General features: G+C 37.1%; 1 protein-coding gene across 4 annotated transcripts in view; it reads left to right on the top strand.

The window, feature by feature from the left end:
* SIPA1L2 (signal induced proliferation associated 1 like 2) overlaps nucleotides 1–15097 on the top strand; it is a 154074-nt gene that overhangs the window by 67934 nt on the left and 71043 nt on the right. For all 4 annotated transcript variants that reach the window (XM_075089487.1, XM_075089489.1, XM_075089490.1 and 1 more), the window contains exons 3-5: nucleotides 2212–3918; nucleotides 9380–9513; nucleotides 10809–10997. In XM_075089487.1, the coding sequence (XP_074945588.1) occupies nucleotides 2454–3918; nucleotides 9380–9513; nucleotides 10809–10997 (1788 nt within the window). In that variant the 5' untranslated portion in view covers nucleotides 2212–2453. The remainder of the gene's footprint in view (nucleotides 1–2211; nucleotides 3919–9379; nucleotides 9514–10808; nucleotides 10998–15097) is intronic.

Below are 15097 nucleotides of genomic sequence, written 5' to 3' on the forward strand. Positions count from 1 at the left end.
TTCTTTGTGGAAGTAATAGTTTATTAAATTTGGCAAACAAAATCAGTTTATAATAAATAGTATCAACGTCTGCGGGGAATGTTTGTGAGTTGCTAAATTGGTACTATGGAGAGAGAGAAAAACCTTCTAGAACAAGAAATAAAGGAGAATATAGTGCTATCCGTCAGCATAGGTCAGTTGTCAACCAAAACGTGCTCCTGTACTGAGTTACAGGAGTTACAGGAATTTACAGGAGTGGTCAGTACAAAACTGCACACAGGTTAAACAGGCAGATTTTGTCAATTAGGCCAACTTCAGATTTAAAAAAAAAAAAAAAGTATTTACTAGTATACCTTAAATACACTGCATCACATTTTCAAATATTATACTTCCAGTAAAATGTCAATCTGCATTCTAAAATAGGCATTTCTTTGGTCTTCTGTCACAACAGCTTTACACTATAGAGAAAAATAATTATCTCTTTAAATACTACCTTTTGCAATGTGCCTTTTTTAAAAAACATTTAGGCCTGTGTCCTCATTCAGGCTCTCTCCTGCCTTCCACAGGCACGGCTCGTTATGAGGCCGAATGGTAAATCACATTGGACGTTCGGACTGAAAATAGGTGGGGTGGTAGCGTGCATTTGTTTGTTCAAAAATCCTGCAAGCTACTTTTGAAATAGCTTTTCTGAGCATGTCGGTTGTTTAAACAATCTTTTGGACTCCTGTAAGGAACCAAAAACTTTAACTGACATCATTTGCCCCGAAACAGTTGTTCTGAGGGATTCCTACACAGTGACAGTAAGCTGCAATGTTATTGGTACTGTTACCCTTTCCAAGAAACAAGCCCAAAGAAGCCGTGTGGGTCATGCTGCTACTGTAACCCTACCTTGTGTTTAGGACTCTTCTACCAAAATGGGCTAATAAGATTTGCTGTATCAACCACAACTTCGTATTGATTTCTGACAAGCAGAAAAAATAATGTTGGGTTTTAACGTAGATTATTCCTTTGACCCCCTGCCTCACGCTTTTTCTTCCTTGTTTTTCTTTGGTGAATTTTTATAGCATTAAATGTAGAGGAAAAACTTATCTTCCGAGATCCTCTCACCACCTCGTATCTTCACTGAAATAAGGGGAGAATTCATATGCCAGGCTAATTTGACCTGACCTTTTTTCTTTTTAAACTCTGGCAAATGCATATTATGTTCATTTGCAGCATCTTAAAAGATCGTTATGTTGGTGGTTTTGTTCAAGGAACAAAAGCTGAAAAGGAAGTACATAACATGCTGTCTTGTCTCTTATTTTAGTCTAGTTTTATGCGGTGGGTTAAAGGATGGGCTCTGCCTGCAAATGAATCTTCACAGCATGAGTCATGGTCATTCTTTAGACCATTGAAGAATATTTTTATATCCTAACAATTCCAATTTTGTAAGCAAATTAACACTTATCAATAGGGCTACTATTTCTTCTTATTTGTGGAAGGTGGCAGACGTGTTTTTTAGCACAGTAACTGAGTTAACAGTCTAGGTTTCCAACCAGAGGAACATAATGTAACTATAACTGTTTTACACAGCTAAATAACAAGTTTGCACTCCATATAAAGGAATGTAAGTAAATCCCCTTTCGGGGGAGAGGGAAGTGAAATACACTTATTCACTGAATTAATCATAGTGGAGAGATTACTTACCTTTAAAATGTTCTTTTAAATGGGACAGAACACTTTCCTTTGTCTAAGGTCCAATCTGTTTCACATATTTTGCTTACATTTCCTGCCAATCTTGCCCCAGTAACTCTTGTGTGTATTAACCAGTTTCAAGCAAACCTGAAAAATCTATCTTAGAGATGGCTATGTTCTCTCATGTTTTGTAAAAACCCCTAGTGATTAGACAGGGAGTAGGCATCTAAGTTGCTGTCTGCATTGAAGGAAATGCAGAGAGAATTGTATGTGGCTGTTCTGCTTGGCCGGACCCGGTCTGCTTTTCACTGTGCATGTACTGGTTAGCCCACGAGAGAGATGCAGGTTCCAACTGTCTGCGTCCTGCGGCCATATGGGAAACTGGGATTATTGCATTTGTTGGGTTTTAAGGAGACAGAGGATAGAAAACCAGTCAAAGCAAGTCTCCTTAGTTCTGGTTTCATGGGCTGTTGTATATATACAAGCAACGTTGGAAGCTTACTGTTATTGACTATAAAGATTTTAACACACTTTCTCTTTTTTTTTTTTTATTAACAGATAAATGAAATTTGTCTGGATTAATACTGAACTGAATGTGTCTGAACTGAAGGAAATGTTTTAAGATTGCTCTCCTGACAGAAGTTGTACAAAAATGGTACATTGAGGTTTCTGCTTGCACTTCTGGGAAAACTGTAACTGTATTTTTTTATTGCAATTTATTGGCCCATAAAAGACAATGTAATAACAAAAGTAACAGTAAATTTATGCAATAGTAGCAGTTTACCTCCCACTGACTGGACATGAGTGATCAAAGGTCTTTGCAAGAAGATAAGCACAAAATTAGCAGAACTTCCTCAAAGTTCAGGGAGTCTTCAAGAAGCATGCAATCTGATGATTATTTTGCCAGAAAACTTAAAGCTTTGAATGGCAGTATGGGTCCTCCTGTTTCTTCAAATGCACCTAGCAAAACTGAAAATAATCAAACAAATGGTACACCAGCTGTGCCTAAAATGGGTGTTCGAGCAAGGGTATCCGAATGGCCTCCAAAAAAGGATTGCTCTAAAGAGCTGAGTAAAGCGGCTTGGGAAAACAGACCTCCAACCAGTTACGAAGGTGTTGGCTCAGTACTTCCAAATGGACAAAATGACCAAAGTGATGGACAGCAAGAAGAGCTAGAATTGGAATTTACAGAGGGAAAATATTCGATTGGAGATCTTTTTGTTCATTCCCCTCAAAGGGGCCTTCATCCCATAAGGCAAAGAAGCAACAGTGATGTGACAATAAGTGATATTGATGCTGAAGATGTGTTAGACCAGAATGCTGTCAACCCAAACACTGGAGCAGCTCTGCATAGAGAATATGGCAGTACCTCTTCAATTGACAGACAAGGCTTGTCTGGAGAAAATTTCTTTGCAATGCTAAGAGGATACAGAGTGGAAAATTTTGAACATAAAACCCTTGCTCCGTTTGGATTTTCTGAGTTTTTCCACTGTGATCCTACAGTTTCTCCAAGTCTACACGCCGCTGCGCAGATTTCCAGGGGAGAATTTGTCAGGATTTCTGGCTTGGATTATATGGATAGTGCCCTACTTATTGGTCGAGACAGGGAAAAATCTTTCAAGAGGAGACTAAAATCAGAAGCAGTAGAAACATCTTTATTTAGAAAATTGCGAACAGTTAAAAGTGAGCATGAAACTTTTAAGTTTTCGTCTGATCTGGATGATAGACTTGACAGAAACGTTCGTTCTTGGAACTGTCAGAAATGTTTTGCACATTATGATGTTCAGAGCGTTTTGTTTAACATAAATGAAGCGATGGCTACCAGAGTAAATGTAGGAAAAAGAAAAAATATAACCACTGGCGCTTCAGCTGCGTCACAAACTCAGATGCCAGCAGGCCAAACGGGAAACTGTGAATCTCCTTTGGGAAGCAAAGAGGACCTCAATTCAAAAGAGAATTTAGACGCTGATGAGGGTGATGGGAAAAGCAATGATTTAGTATTGAGCTGCCCTTACTTCAGGAACGAAACTGGTGGGGAAGGAGACAGGCGGATTGCACTTTCTAGGGCAAATTCAGCATCTTTTTCTTCAGGTGAAAGTTGTTCCTTTGAGTCCTCTCTGAGTTCCCATTGCACAAATGCTGGTGTTTCAGTACTGGAAGTACCAAGAGAAAACCAGTCCATTCACAGAGAGAAAGTGAAGCGTTACATCATAGAACACATTGATCTTGGAGCATATTATTACCGCAAGTTCTTCTATGGAAAAGGTAAATTTTTCTAACGGAATTCTTCTGAGATATTCATGCATTAGATTTAAGTTGCTTAGTAAAGATCCCCCCCCCCCCCCCCCCTTCTCTATAGAGAGACCCAAGTATTACAGGGGATCCTGGATCTCTTTACTAAAATTAAGCCTGTTATTCTTGCTCTCCTAGAGGGATATTCAACAACCAGTGGGTTATATATAAAGTTATGCAATACTTGTGTAAGTTCACTAAGTGTTGGGTCATTTAAATTAGCACATAAACTAACTTCTCTGAACCGAACTTTCTCGGTGGGCAGGAGAAAAAGAAGACATTTTTATCCAGTAAATGCATTGGAAATACTGATACCGGGAGTGGAAATCATTATTTCCTAAAAGGTGCCTCCAGAAGAGAAGGTTTTATTATTGAGGCTTCTGATTCCCTTCTTCTAGATTCTGCTGTCTTCAGGTGTCTCTTGGGGCCTTGCCTTACATACTGTATGCTTTTATACATGTACTCCTTAAACAGAGAGCTTCTGACAATATTTAGTTTTTCACCTTAAAGAAGGTTGTTTTATGCCTTTCTTCTAGCTTTTTGCCCTATTTTTTTAAGATATGTTCACAATGCAAAGTGCCAGAGTACTCTTCTCAGCAGAGATAATTACCTTGGCTTCAATAAATTCAGATGAACTGTTTTCATTTTGATCTGCTCTGGTTGTCTGTGTTCAGTACTGCATTGTGCAATACATTGTGTGTGAAATTTCTGCTGTTGTGCAGGGAACCTCAAAATACCTGTCTCTGTCCATTCTGTATTATGAATTACAGCTCAGTCTTTTTGCCATTATTAAAAGAAAACATCTGCTTCTGTCCTTAAAAGACCATTTGTTACTGCCTGAGTCTTCCTGAAATCATACTTTCTCTGCCTTTTAACGGCATTTGAACAGCAGGAAATAAGCACTGTACTGTGTCCTTCCTCCTGTGACCTTTTACAAGGGACTCAGAAGAGGATCCAGTACAGTGCTTGTTTTCACAATACAGTAGACACCTAGAACATATTGGCTGTAAAAACAGTCCTTAAAAGGAGAGGAAGAAAATAATCTGGATCCATCATGGAAAAGGAAGAAGATGACCCAGAGCTAAGCAAGGAATGGGCAGGAAATTTAGAGGTTCAAAATGGCTTTTAAGCTAGACAGGTTGTAAAGGATCAAAAGGTGTTGAGGGAGCCAGAGTGGAAGAAAATTAAGGAAACTTGTAAGAAAAGGGTGGCATATTTTTTGAGGGGCAGAGGAAAGAAATGGTTGGCATAGACAGAAATGAAAAGAAGCTTGTCGGTGGCAGAATGGGGAAAAAGACAAGGATTAGGTCAAATGAGAGGGGACTTGTTTGTGAAATCCTTTTATCATGGATGAGTTACAGGTTCTGAAGGGCTGAACCTTTTTTTTGTGAAGAAAACTCTTGTCAGAGATGGAAAAAAAAGAAAATACACGGCATACTCAAAAACACTTTAAATAACATATTATAAACCAACCTAATGACCTTTCTGGAAAGTTGATGCAAAAGTAATTAGTGTTAATTAACTTCTGTATTGTGTATATATGCTCTCTTGACTAAAAGTAAAGTGTGTTTATATTAATACAGTATTAAAAAGTTAAGAAATAGTATCTGAGAGTTTTATCCCACATAGTATAATACTTGGAAATGTAAATTGTTATTGTCCTTGCTGCTAATCGTTCTGTAGGTAGAGTTCTTCGAAAGTAAATACGATGCGATTCGTTTAATATCCAGTAATAAATTGTTACCTGCTCACCTTTGCAATGATTTATAAGCCATGCCCCATTCCACGTTATTGTTCTGTAGATCTGTAACAGAAGCTACAGGAGAGAAGCCTGTATTGGATGGCTCTTAAGAGGCAGACAGCAAGTCAAGGCAAATGTGTTCATGGAACTAATAATTTTCAATATCTAATATCTCAAGTGATCAAGTGCGTAAGGAATGTCCAGATTACTTCCAGCTGAACACAGTTCTTACCTAAGGAAAGCTTATTATGGATAGAGGAAATAAAACGGGCATTTTGCCTTGGGCACTAAAATGTCTTGCTGCTGTGCTGAGCTCTGTATAAGAAAAGGTGACATTTATATACATACTGAGTCTTACTTGATGCTCTTCCATGAGTGACTTCTCCTAGGCGATTGTTCATTGAATTGTAGATTTAATAGCACAGTTGAATTTAGCAAAACAGTTGTGCAATAATGAAATAAAAAATTAGCAAACAATAGCCACTTGCATATGGAGACATACGCAATGCCACCAAATTTTTGTGTTTAACAAGATATCTATGCAAAAGAAATAACTTTCTGAATATTTGATTTAGTTCACGGTTTTATAATTGGCACTTGTCAGCATACAAGTTTTATTTCTGTTTTAAGATGCATGGAAGAAAGACCCTGGCATGTGTAGCACTAATTATTCCATTCCCTTTCAAGAAATGTGAGATTTGGAATTCAGCGTCTTCTGAAATGAGCTGTAGTTTTATACTGCATATTTATAAGCTTTGTATCTATTGTTAAAATCGAATCCAACATGACTGATGTAAAATATGTTAATGTTTATGGAAAATATCTTCTCAGCTTTCAGTTAAGGTTTGTAAAAGCTAGAATTTATTTTATCTTATGGGTTTGTTTCATTAATGGTGTCCTTAGTGAACTTATATCTTTGTGGGATAAAAGGGGGTGAGAAGGGAAAAAAACCTATGTTGAGTTTTAAAAAGGATAATTGAAGTATGCTTTTTATTATCATTGATTTGTCCTTTTTACTTTGTGCAGTTATCCTCATAATACCTCGATTTGACTATTACTGCCATGCCTTTTCTTTGAGGGGTGCTTGCAACCATTTCTTAATACATTATTTTATCTGTTTGGTGATATGAAACTGAAAAAATGTCCTAGAAGAAATGTAGAGGCTTAGCAAGCTTTTGGTATTAACTCGGTTTTGTATCAGTAAGATTTTTGTATTGAAAGAAAAATTGACAATTATTCCTCAGAATGAAAAAGTGAAAAATGAGGAATATTTTACCATCTCTCCTAAATCAGCTAGAAAATAGCAGTTATTTCCTTCTCTCCAGTTAATACTTTTAAATCAACATAAATACATTGAAATGAACTTAATGAGTTCATACTTTGAGATTTTTAAAAAAAGTGCTTTGAATTAAAACTGTTTTCTCCAAATCCCAGAATATCAGTAGCCATGCTATTCTTTCATTTACTTCAGCTTCTTTAATTCCCATTCTTGAAACTGTTTTATCTGTTTTATTTCAATATACATAAATAACATGTTTGGTTTTGTCTTTCATATCGTACAAGAAATCAGCGGTTATCTGCCAAGCTTGCATTTTTCTGCTCAGTAATATTGCAGCCAAGAAATCTAGTAACTGCTTAATACCTGTTTCTAGATTTACATCAAAATGAAAGGCTATAGAAACACTGAGAAGTTTTACCTTTTGTCAAAGCCTGAATATGCAGCTCTAGGGAGTTTTTCTGTTGTTGAAAGTGTTTGGCCTCTGAATCTCTCTCTGTCGAATCTGTACAATCCTGTTCTATTTGATAAATTTGCCCGTTAAGGCTCAAAGTTTTAATTTAATACTGAGAAATCCATGAAGTATAATATATCCATGCAGGTAGAATGCTCATGCTGGGGAAGGAATGTCGTTGGTGAGCATGAGCAAATAATTTAATGTCTGTGTCCCTTTGGTCCCAGGTGTTCCTTCCAAAAAAAAGGATGCTAGTTGTAATGTGCTGCTACTGGTTTTCTCTCTGCTGGGAGATAGACTGTAATCACCAACATACCTTATAGGTAGATTTTTGAAAGGCTTAGTCTTATTTGCCAAAACAAGTTTGAATTATCACTTACATAGAGATAACTTTATCTTTTTGTATTCATTCTGAGAGTATGGATGACTTCACATTTTGTGAAAACATCCTTACACATTTCTATGAATACATTGTAAAAAAAAAAAAGTGTCAAACTAGCTCAGAAATGCTTGCAAAGTGTTTTTTTAATCCAGGCAATCTTAAAAGGAGAAACTGGTCAATTACTTCATTGCTCTTTAAAGTATGGAATTAAAGCATAAATTGGATTGGAAGACATTTCTGGCAGTCATCCAATCTAATTCTCTGTTTAAAGCTGACACTGAATGTAGATTCTGAACAGGTTGCTCTACCCAGCTACAGCTCTAACCTCCAATACATAACTGTTCTCCTTCAGCTTGGTCGTATACATGAACTTGTTGAGGATGCATTCCATTCCATCCGTTCGATGATTTGAAAAAAAAAAATTAAACAGGAACAGCTCTGCTATCAAATTTTGATAAACCTTTTAGTAACTGACCACTAACTGGAATTCATGTTACTTATCACAGTCCTTTGAGGCCAGCTCTTCAGCCAGTTTATGTCCACCTTCTAATGTGTATGTCCAAACCATGTCTTTTCGGTTTAGCTACACAGATACTGAGGGAGACTGTGTAGAAATCATTGCGAAAGTACAAGTATGTGACATTCGTTGCTCCTTCCTCATCCATAAAGCCAGTCATCTCATTGTAGAAAGCAACTGGGTTGGTCATGCGGGATTTGAATTTGGTAAATCCATGCAGGCTGTTTCCAAGCATCTTTTTGTCCTTCATGTGCCTGGAAATGTCTTTCATGAGAAGTTGTTTCTTAATCTCCCTAGGAACTAAGACTTATGGTGACTAGTCTATAGCTTCCCAGGCCTTCTTTCTTGCCCCTTTAAAAGGTGGGTGTAACCACTCACTGTGACTAAAAGGTGGTAAAGAATGGCCTTACAGCAACACTGGCTAATTCCCTCAATATGCATCCTGTTTGGTCGCATGGACTTGAGTGTGTCTAGTCAGCTTAAATGGTCTCTAACTTGATCTTCCTCTTCTGTCGGTAATGCTTTACCCTCCCAGACTGGCCAGTTGGCTCAAGCATGAGTTGAACTAGTCTTTAATGACTGAAGTGTTACTAGCCTCAGTTTCACTTGTTAAAACTGAGTTGCTGCTTTGAATGTAAAGCTTTAAAAAGAAAAAAATGAATGCAATGAAGGAAACACCATTGCACCTTATTTGAAGACTGTTAGTTTTGGTCGAAGACTATGTCGGTACGGTTTCTCCAAAGTAGTTTCTTACAGCATCAAACAAAATTATTAATTTCATACTAACAAAAAATGCAAAAAAATATTTCATCGTAGCAGCAGTTGCAGTAATTTGAGTTATGTGATATAAGTGACCATTCAGCTCATCAAAATTAGCATTTTGTGACTTATGTACTTATTGTGCGGTTCAGAAGATCCCAAGCCAGTGTATTTACAGATCTCGTAGCTCAATTAAAAATATTTTTTTTCTTGTGGCAGAAATTTTTAATGAGATTTGATGAACATTTTCTAGGAGGTTCATACTTCATTATTCTCTTCTCTCTTCATTCACTCTTGTGCAAAAGAGCATCAGAACTACTTTGGAATAGATGAAAATCTTGGACCTGTAGCAGTCAGCATCCGGAGGGAGAAGGTTGAAGATGCCAAGGAGAAAGAAGGATCTCAGTTCAACTATCGTATAGTTTTCAGGACAAGTGAGGTAATGTTCATTCAGTAATTCTGCAAAGGAATGGAAAGTTACTTTGAAAGTAAATGGGAAAGAGGTGTTTCTTGTACCGTTAGTAAACGTAGTTGCTCCTGGAACAAAGTGTTCCTCTTCTGTACTGCATAAAATTCTTCCCCTTTTGAGCGGGGACCTGAAAGGAGGTAAGCTGGCTGAAGGGAACTGCAAGGGGCAAGAAAGGGAGCAGATGATAAGAACAAAGCTGAAGATAAGTTTGGATCAAGCTGTTGGATGTTACGTTTCTAATGAAGAAATAAAAAAATCAAGAAATGTAGGTAAAAAGGGAAGGGACAAGTGTGAAAACTAGGCTATGACTGACTTGTATTTTTGTGTTTGTTTCTAAATGCTTTCTTAAAAGCTTTTTTCTGTGAGATGTTTATATACTTCTATACATGATTTGTGGAAGGAATATTAATACATTGATAAAAATTGTCTTTGGAAGAATAGCTCACTTGTGATGAGAAAAGACAGATCTCAGCTTCTATTTCAACTGAATTTGTCTCTCTTGCAAACTAATCTCTTCTTTATCACAGCAACTAGCTTTGATTTGTATGAAAATGCACAGAGTTGTTATTGTAGCAAGCAACTACAAATTTTCCTAATCCTTGGGAATATTGCTTCTTATCGTTATTAGGACAGAGAAGTGTTAGCCGCACCTCCTGATATCTTCTAGGCTCATGTGCTTTTACAAACAGATATATATAAGCTGTATTTTTTTATTCTAAGTTTTTCTTTTATTGCCAAAAATGGGATGTGTCTGTATGGATGTGTGGAGAGGTGATTCAGCTGACTCATGCCTAAGAAATTACTCTCTCTTTGACAAATCCAATGAAAATAAAGCAGCATGGTTTAAAAAATGGGTGGATGGGTTAAATGAAGGTGCCATTAGCTGTGGCTTACCTCACCTGCCCAACCTCACATTCAAGTACTGTGTCTGCTAGGGTAGTATGCCAATAAAATTAAGAATTTTTAGTTTTCCTGGTATTTTGATTTTTTTTTTCCAAAAATGTAATAGTCTTAGAAATTAGAATAAGTTAATAAAATAATCAGTGAATTTCTTTAAACAGAAATTATGTTTGTCACTGAGACAGTAAGAACCTCTCTTCTCTTTAAAAGATATTTAGTAATCTTTTTTTTCTGGTTAAAAGAATTAAAAATAGGGTCCTTTTTCTTCCCAGTCTTTTTTCCATGCTTTTGCTGAAGCGTGAAGTTTATATCTTTAAAAGTCATTGTAGTATTAGAACTAAAAATGTTTTGTGTGTTTACTGCAGCTTACTACACTTAGAGGAGCAATTTTAGAAGATGCTATACCATCTACTGCTCGGCATGGCACAGCAAGAGGTCTGCCTCTTAAAGAGGTACTAGAGTATGTAATACCAGAGCTGAGCATCCAGTGCCTGAGGCAGGCTTCCAACTCACCCAAAGTACCTGAACAGCTGCTTAAACTCGATGAACAAGGGGTATGTAACACATGACTTTTCTTTAAATGCTATTTATTTAAAAAAAAAAATCTTAAAGATTTTGTAGGCAATGTTGATAAACATGGATCTGTAATGCAAACCATTCACTTTCTTGGTTTTGGAGATCCTTAAGTATTTTCATTTACGAAATGAAGTTTGCTTTTCTAAACAAACTATTTTTAAAATACATTGCAGCTTAGGAAAAAAAGTATTGGTCTGTGGAGATTCTCTTTAGATGAGTGAGCGAGCGAAACACTATAGCTAAACTTTTAACATCGGTAAGAAGTGATTTTTACAATCTGTGTTTGCACTTTAATGTATACAAATGCTGGATGCAAATGAAAATACATCCAACATTTTATTAATATTGTGCTATAGGTAAGGAGGCAAAAGAATATAATGTATTAAGTCTACATTTAAAATTTTGGGTTGGTTTGCACAATAACATTTTCTGATTAACTTGCAGTAGTCTTACTAGAATAGAATGCTTCTGGGTTCTAAGGACTGAAATTGCAGTTGAGACTAATGAATTAACTGCATGGCAATGACATATTCATATGGCTTAAATTTGGAGAGAAAATGGTGAGGCTTATTGGGTTCAATAAAGTGAATCTGCTTCATTCAAGATCAGTGATTAAATTTATAGCTCCTCACTATTTTGTGAAGGACAGGCTTGTGATAGCTTCAAAATAATTTTTTAAAAACATCTTTAAAAAAATATTCATTTAAAGTGAAGATTGCACTTTCTATGCAGAAGTCAGTATCTGTCTGTTGAGGTTGAATCACCGGATGGATCCAGTTGATTATGATGGTGGTATAATTAATTTTTTTAATGCAAATTCAGTTTTCAATGTAGTGACTGCATCTAACATCGGTGGTGTCCACCAGAATTCTTCTGCCTTCTCTTTTGGCTGTAACAATTGTTCAAAACCGAGTAAATGTAGACAGAAGGGGATAATTGCTTTTTTGGATGGACTGTTGTTAAGTTAGTTTTGTATGTGTATTTTACTACTTTTGTTCACTGTAGTCATTGAGAAGGACCTTTAATTGAAAATTCATTTTGCCAAATATCCTTCATTTTTCCTGTCTTTGTCAGTTCTTCTGGTAAAACAATAAAGGGAAATCAGGAGCACTCAGTTCTGAATCTAAGAGTTCCTGGTGTTCTGCTGCTCTCTGTCTTTCCTATTTGAGCTCCAGAGTGAGTTTAGGTTAATCTAATAAATAATGTTCACTGCTCAGAGGGTCACTGTGTTCTAGGCAGTATAAAGTACTACTTTATTTGACCTGACCTGAATATTTCCCAAACTCACCGTAAGTATTTCCTAAATATTGGAAGTGGATGTTGTCTGTTGAACTGACCAAAGTAATTCTTTAATCCTCAATTCCTAATTTTGAGAAACAGCAATACTGAGCACTTCTTTTTATTTTGGGTGATCAATTCTGAAAATTCAATCCTGTAGTGAAACGGACTGTCACCAGGCAAAATGTAATATTAATGTGTCTTATGTGCTGCTTATTATGAGATAATTACTTGAACATAGACAGAAAGCTGTGCCTAGAACTGGCATGAGATCCATTTATGCTTTTAATCCTCTTAAGTACTTGATGTTTTCAGTTTATTAATCAAGCAAATATAAAAAGAGTTATGCTTGGCAACTGAAGGTGATGACTGGATGAAGTGTCATTAATTTAAAAATATGAATCATGATCTAGGGGATTGATACTGTCACCAGGATAATATTCATTTTGTGTAACAGTGTATTAAATGTTTGCATAGTTGCTCAGCAGACTGAAGACTGTTTTGGTGTTTTGATTTAATTTTCCACCTGTTTCATAGTTTTCAGTGAAATCTAGTCTGGATTATAGAGGAAATGTGTGGCTAAAACTTTGTCTCTAAAATGACAGTAGAAAATAGATGCAAATTGTATGGTTGACCTAATTTGAATGTATAAATAAAGGATTTGCATTTTCCCAGTTTATTCTGGCATGTGATGATCAGCATTAGATCTGGCTGTAAATTTACCAGAAAAGTCAACTATTCATCTATAACCTAGACAGTTTTGTTTTTTTTTTTATCTAATTCCACCCTAGCTCCCCCTCCCCATTTCTGCTAACGGTTGTTTATTGTATACTTGCTTTTTTGTTCCCTTTACATCCCTCTGGGAATGTCCACTTCTCTCTAGAGAAGAAGCCCAAAGAAATTAGGAGCGTTGATTGCAGTGATATTTAGTGGCTATTGAATGTCTAATCTCTTGAGGTTCCATGCCCGAAATACTCTAAAATCTTCACGATGAAAGTCAACAAGCTGTTGTTACATGATAAAGAATCTACACTGTACAAGAGGATAAGATGCCCAGATTCCATAGTGAGTGGTTCTGACTAGAACATATTAATTTTGAGTCGGGGGGACTGCTGCGCACCTTTAATACATATCATAAACCCAAGTAACTAAATGGGTTTAGAAATTATTTTCTGATGTCACATTATTGTCCTTAGTGTTACACTAAATGCAAAATTTCTAATTTAGAAATCACGAAATCAGAACCATGTCTGCAATTATTTACTTAAAACAACTTGAATAAGCATACTGTACCATGTCAAAACTGGCAAACTTTATCAGTTTTAAACATTCTGATAGTTTTTCATGCCAGTTAAATGCACCACAGAAGATGATCATACCAAAGCTCGTGTAGTTACTTCTTTCTTAGGCATTGATGTTCTAAAGGTACCTCGATTTCTGGTTCTGCACAGTCCCCATAATCTTGGCATGAGAGTTATTTTCCTTAAGTCTTCTAATTTCATAGTCAGAAGCGCACATGGGTAGGAAGTTCAGATTACTGCAAATGAGCTTGCAGCTGCTGCCTTGTTTAGAAATAGTGGTATTGGTAGAATCAAATTTGTACATAATTGCCTAGTGCTTACGGTGCTTATCCATGAAGTGAAAACCCAGGATCAATTCCTTCCTTGGACTGGGGAGTTTCAGATCCTCACCCACAGTGTCTCCTAGGACAATGTTTAAACCATGAGGTGGTAGGTTGTTTTCGAAGATAGACGCATACTTCGCTCCTGTTTGGAATTATACTGATATTCACAAACAAATTCAGGAGTGACTGGTGTCCTCAGAAAGACTGAAGGAGTGTGACTGCATTTTTCTAGACTGAATATTTTGCCCAGGTGCTTCTTTACTGTTAATTGTTGCCTCTCTTTTTGATGGCTTGGTTAGCATTTAACTTCTCCGCTCCTCAATTCTAGTGTGAAGTCAAGGAAATTAACTTAAATTCCCTGTGGTTTAAGTGAAACTATTTGACACGGAGCTGGGATAGAGGTGGCACTGTGCTCACAATCATTTTAAGTCTCTGCTGGGAAGTGTCAAGTAACAGCATTGCTTCCTCTATCTGATGTTTATATGACCGGTTCTCTTCCAGTTCCCCCCATGAAATGTTTATGCTAACTTTCCACTGAATAAAATAGTCACCAGTGTGCTATCTGGAATCTTGTTAAATACCTGACTCCCTCCAGGCGGTTCTTCAAAATGGGTGTCAAACAAGGAAGCGCTCTGGATGGGTAGCATCGAATGCCAGTCAAAAGGAAACGGGCAAGAGCAAGCTGGTATCTTAACCCTGCCCTGCTCCAGAGCTCAGTGGTCTGACTCAGGCAGCTCCTATAGTGCATCTGTAACCCTGAATCTCCTTTTATTTAAGATTATCACCCCTCCCATTCCACATGGAGCTGTGCCAAAGTTTGTAGTTCTTCTGGGTTCTGCGCTGCCCAGGTGAAACCTTACTGCAGCACCATTCCTCATTCCTCCCCTTACTAAGCTCGTTCTTTGTTCCTAACTGCTCCCTGGTCAATGGCCTCCTGCCAGAGTATGCTCCACAAGGGCTCACCCCTACATGAAGCAGTTATCAAAGGCAGAAGATGGACTGGGGCTCACCGAAGAAGCGGGAGGGCTGCCATCGCACATTACTCTCAATCCTGCTGTGCTGCAGGTTTTCTACACCAGTAGACCAAATTCTGTAGTGTGTGTTGCCTTGAATATAGATCTGCTAAAATCATGGAGTTAGACCTGTTAAAATGAGAAGAAATGTTCACTGATAGGC

Source organism: Phalacrocorax aristotelis, chromosome 3, assembly GCF_949628215.1.
Source record: "Phalacrocorax aristotelis chromosome 3, bGulAri2.1, whole genome shotgun sequence".
Classification (NCBI taxonomy): Eukaryota; Metazoa; Chordata; class Aves; order Suliformes; family Phalacrocoracidae; genus Phalacrocorax; species Phalacrocorax aristotelis.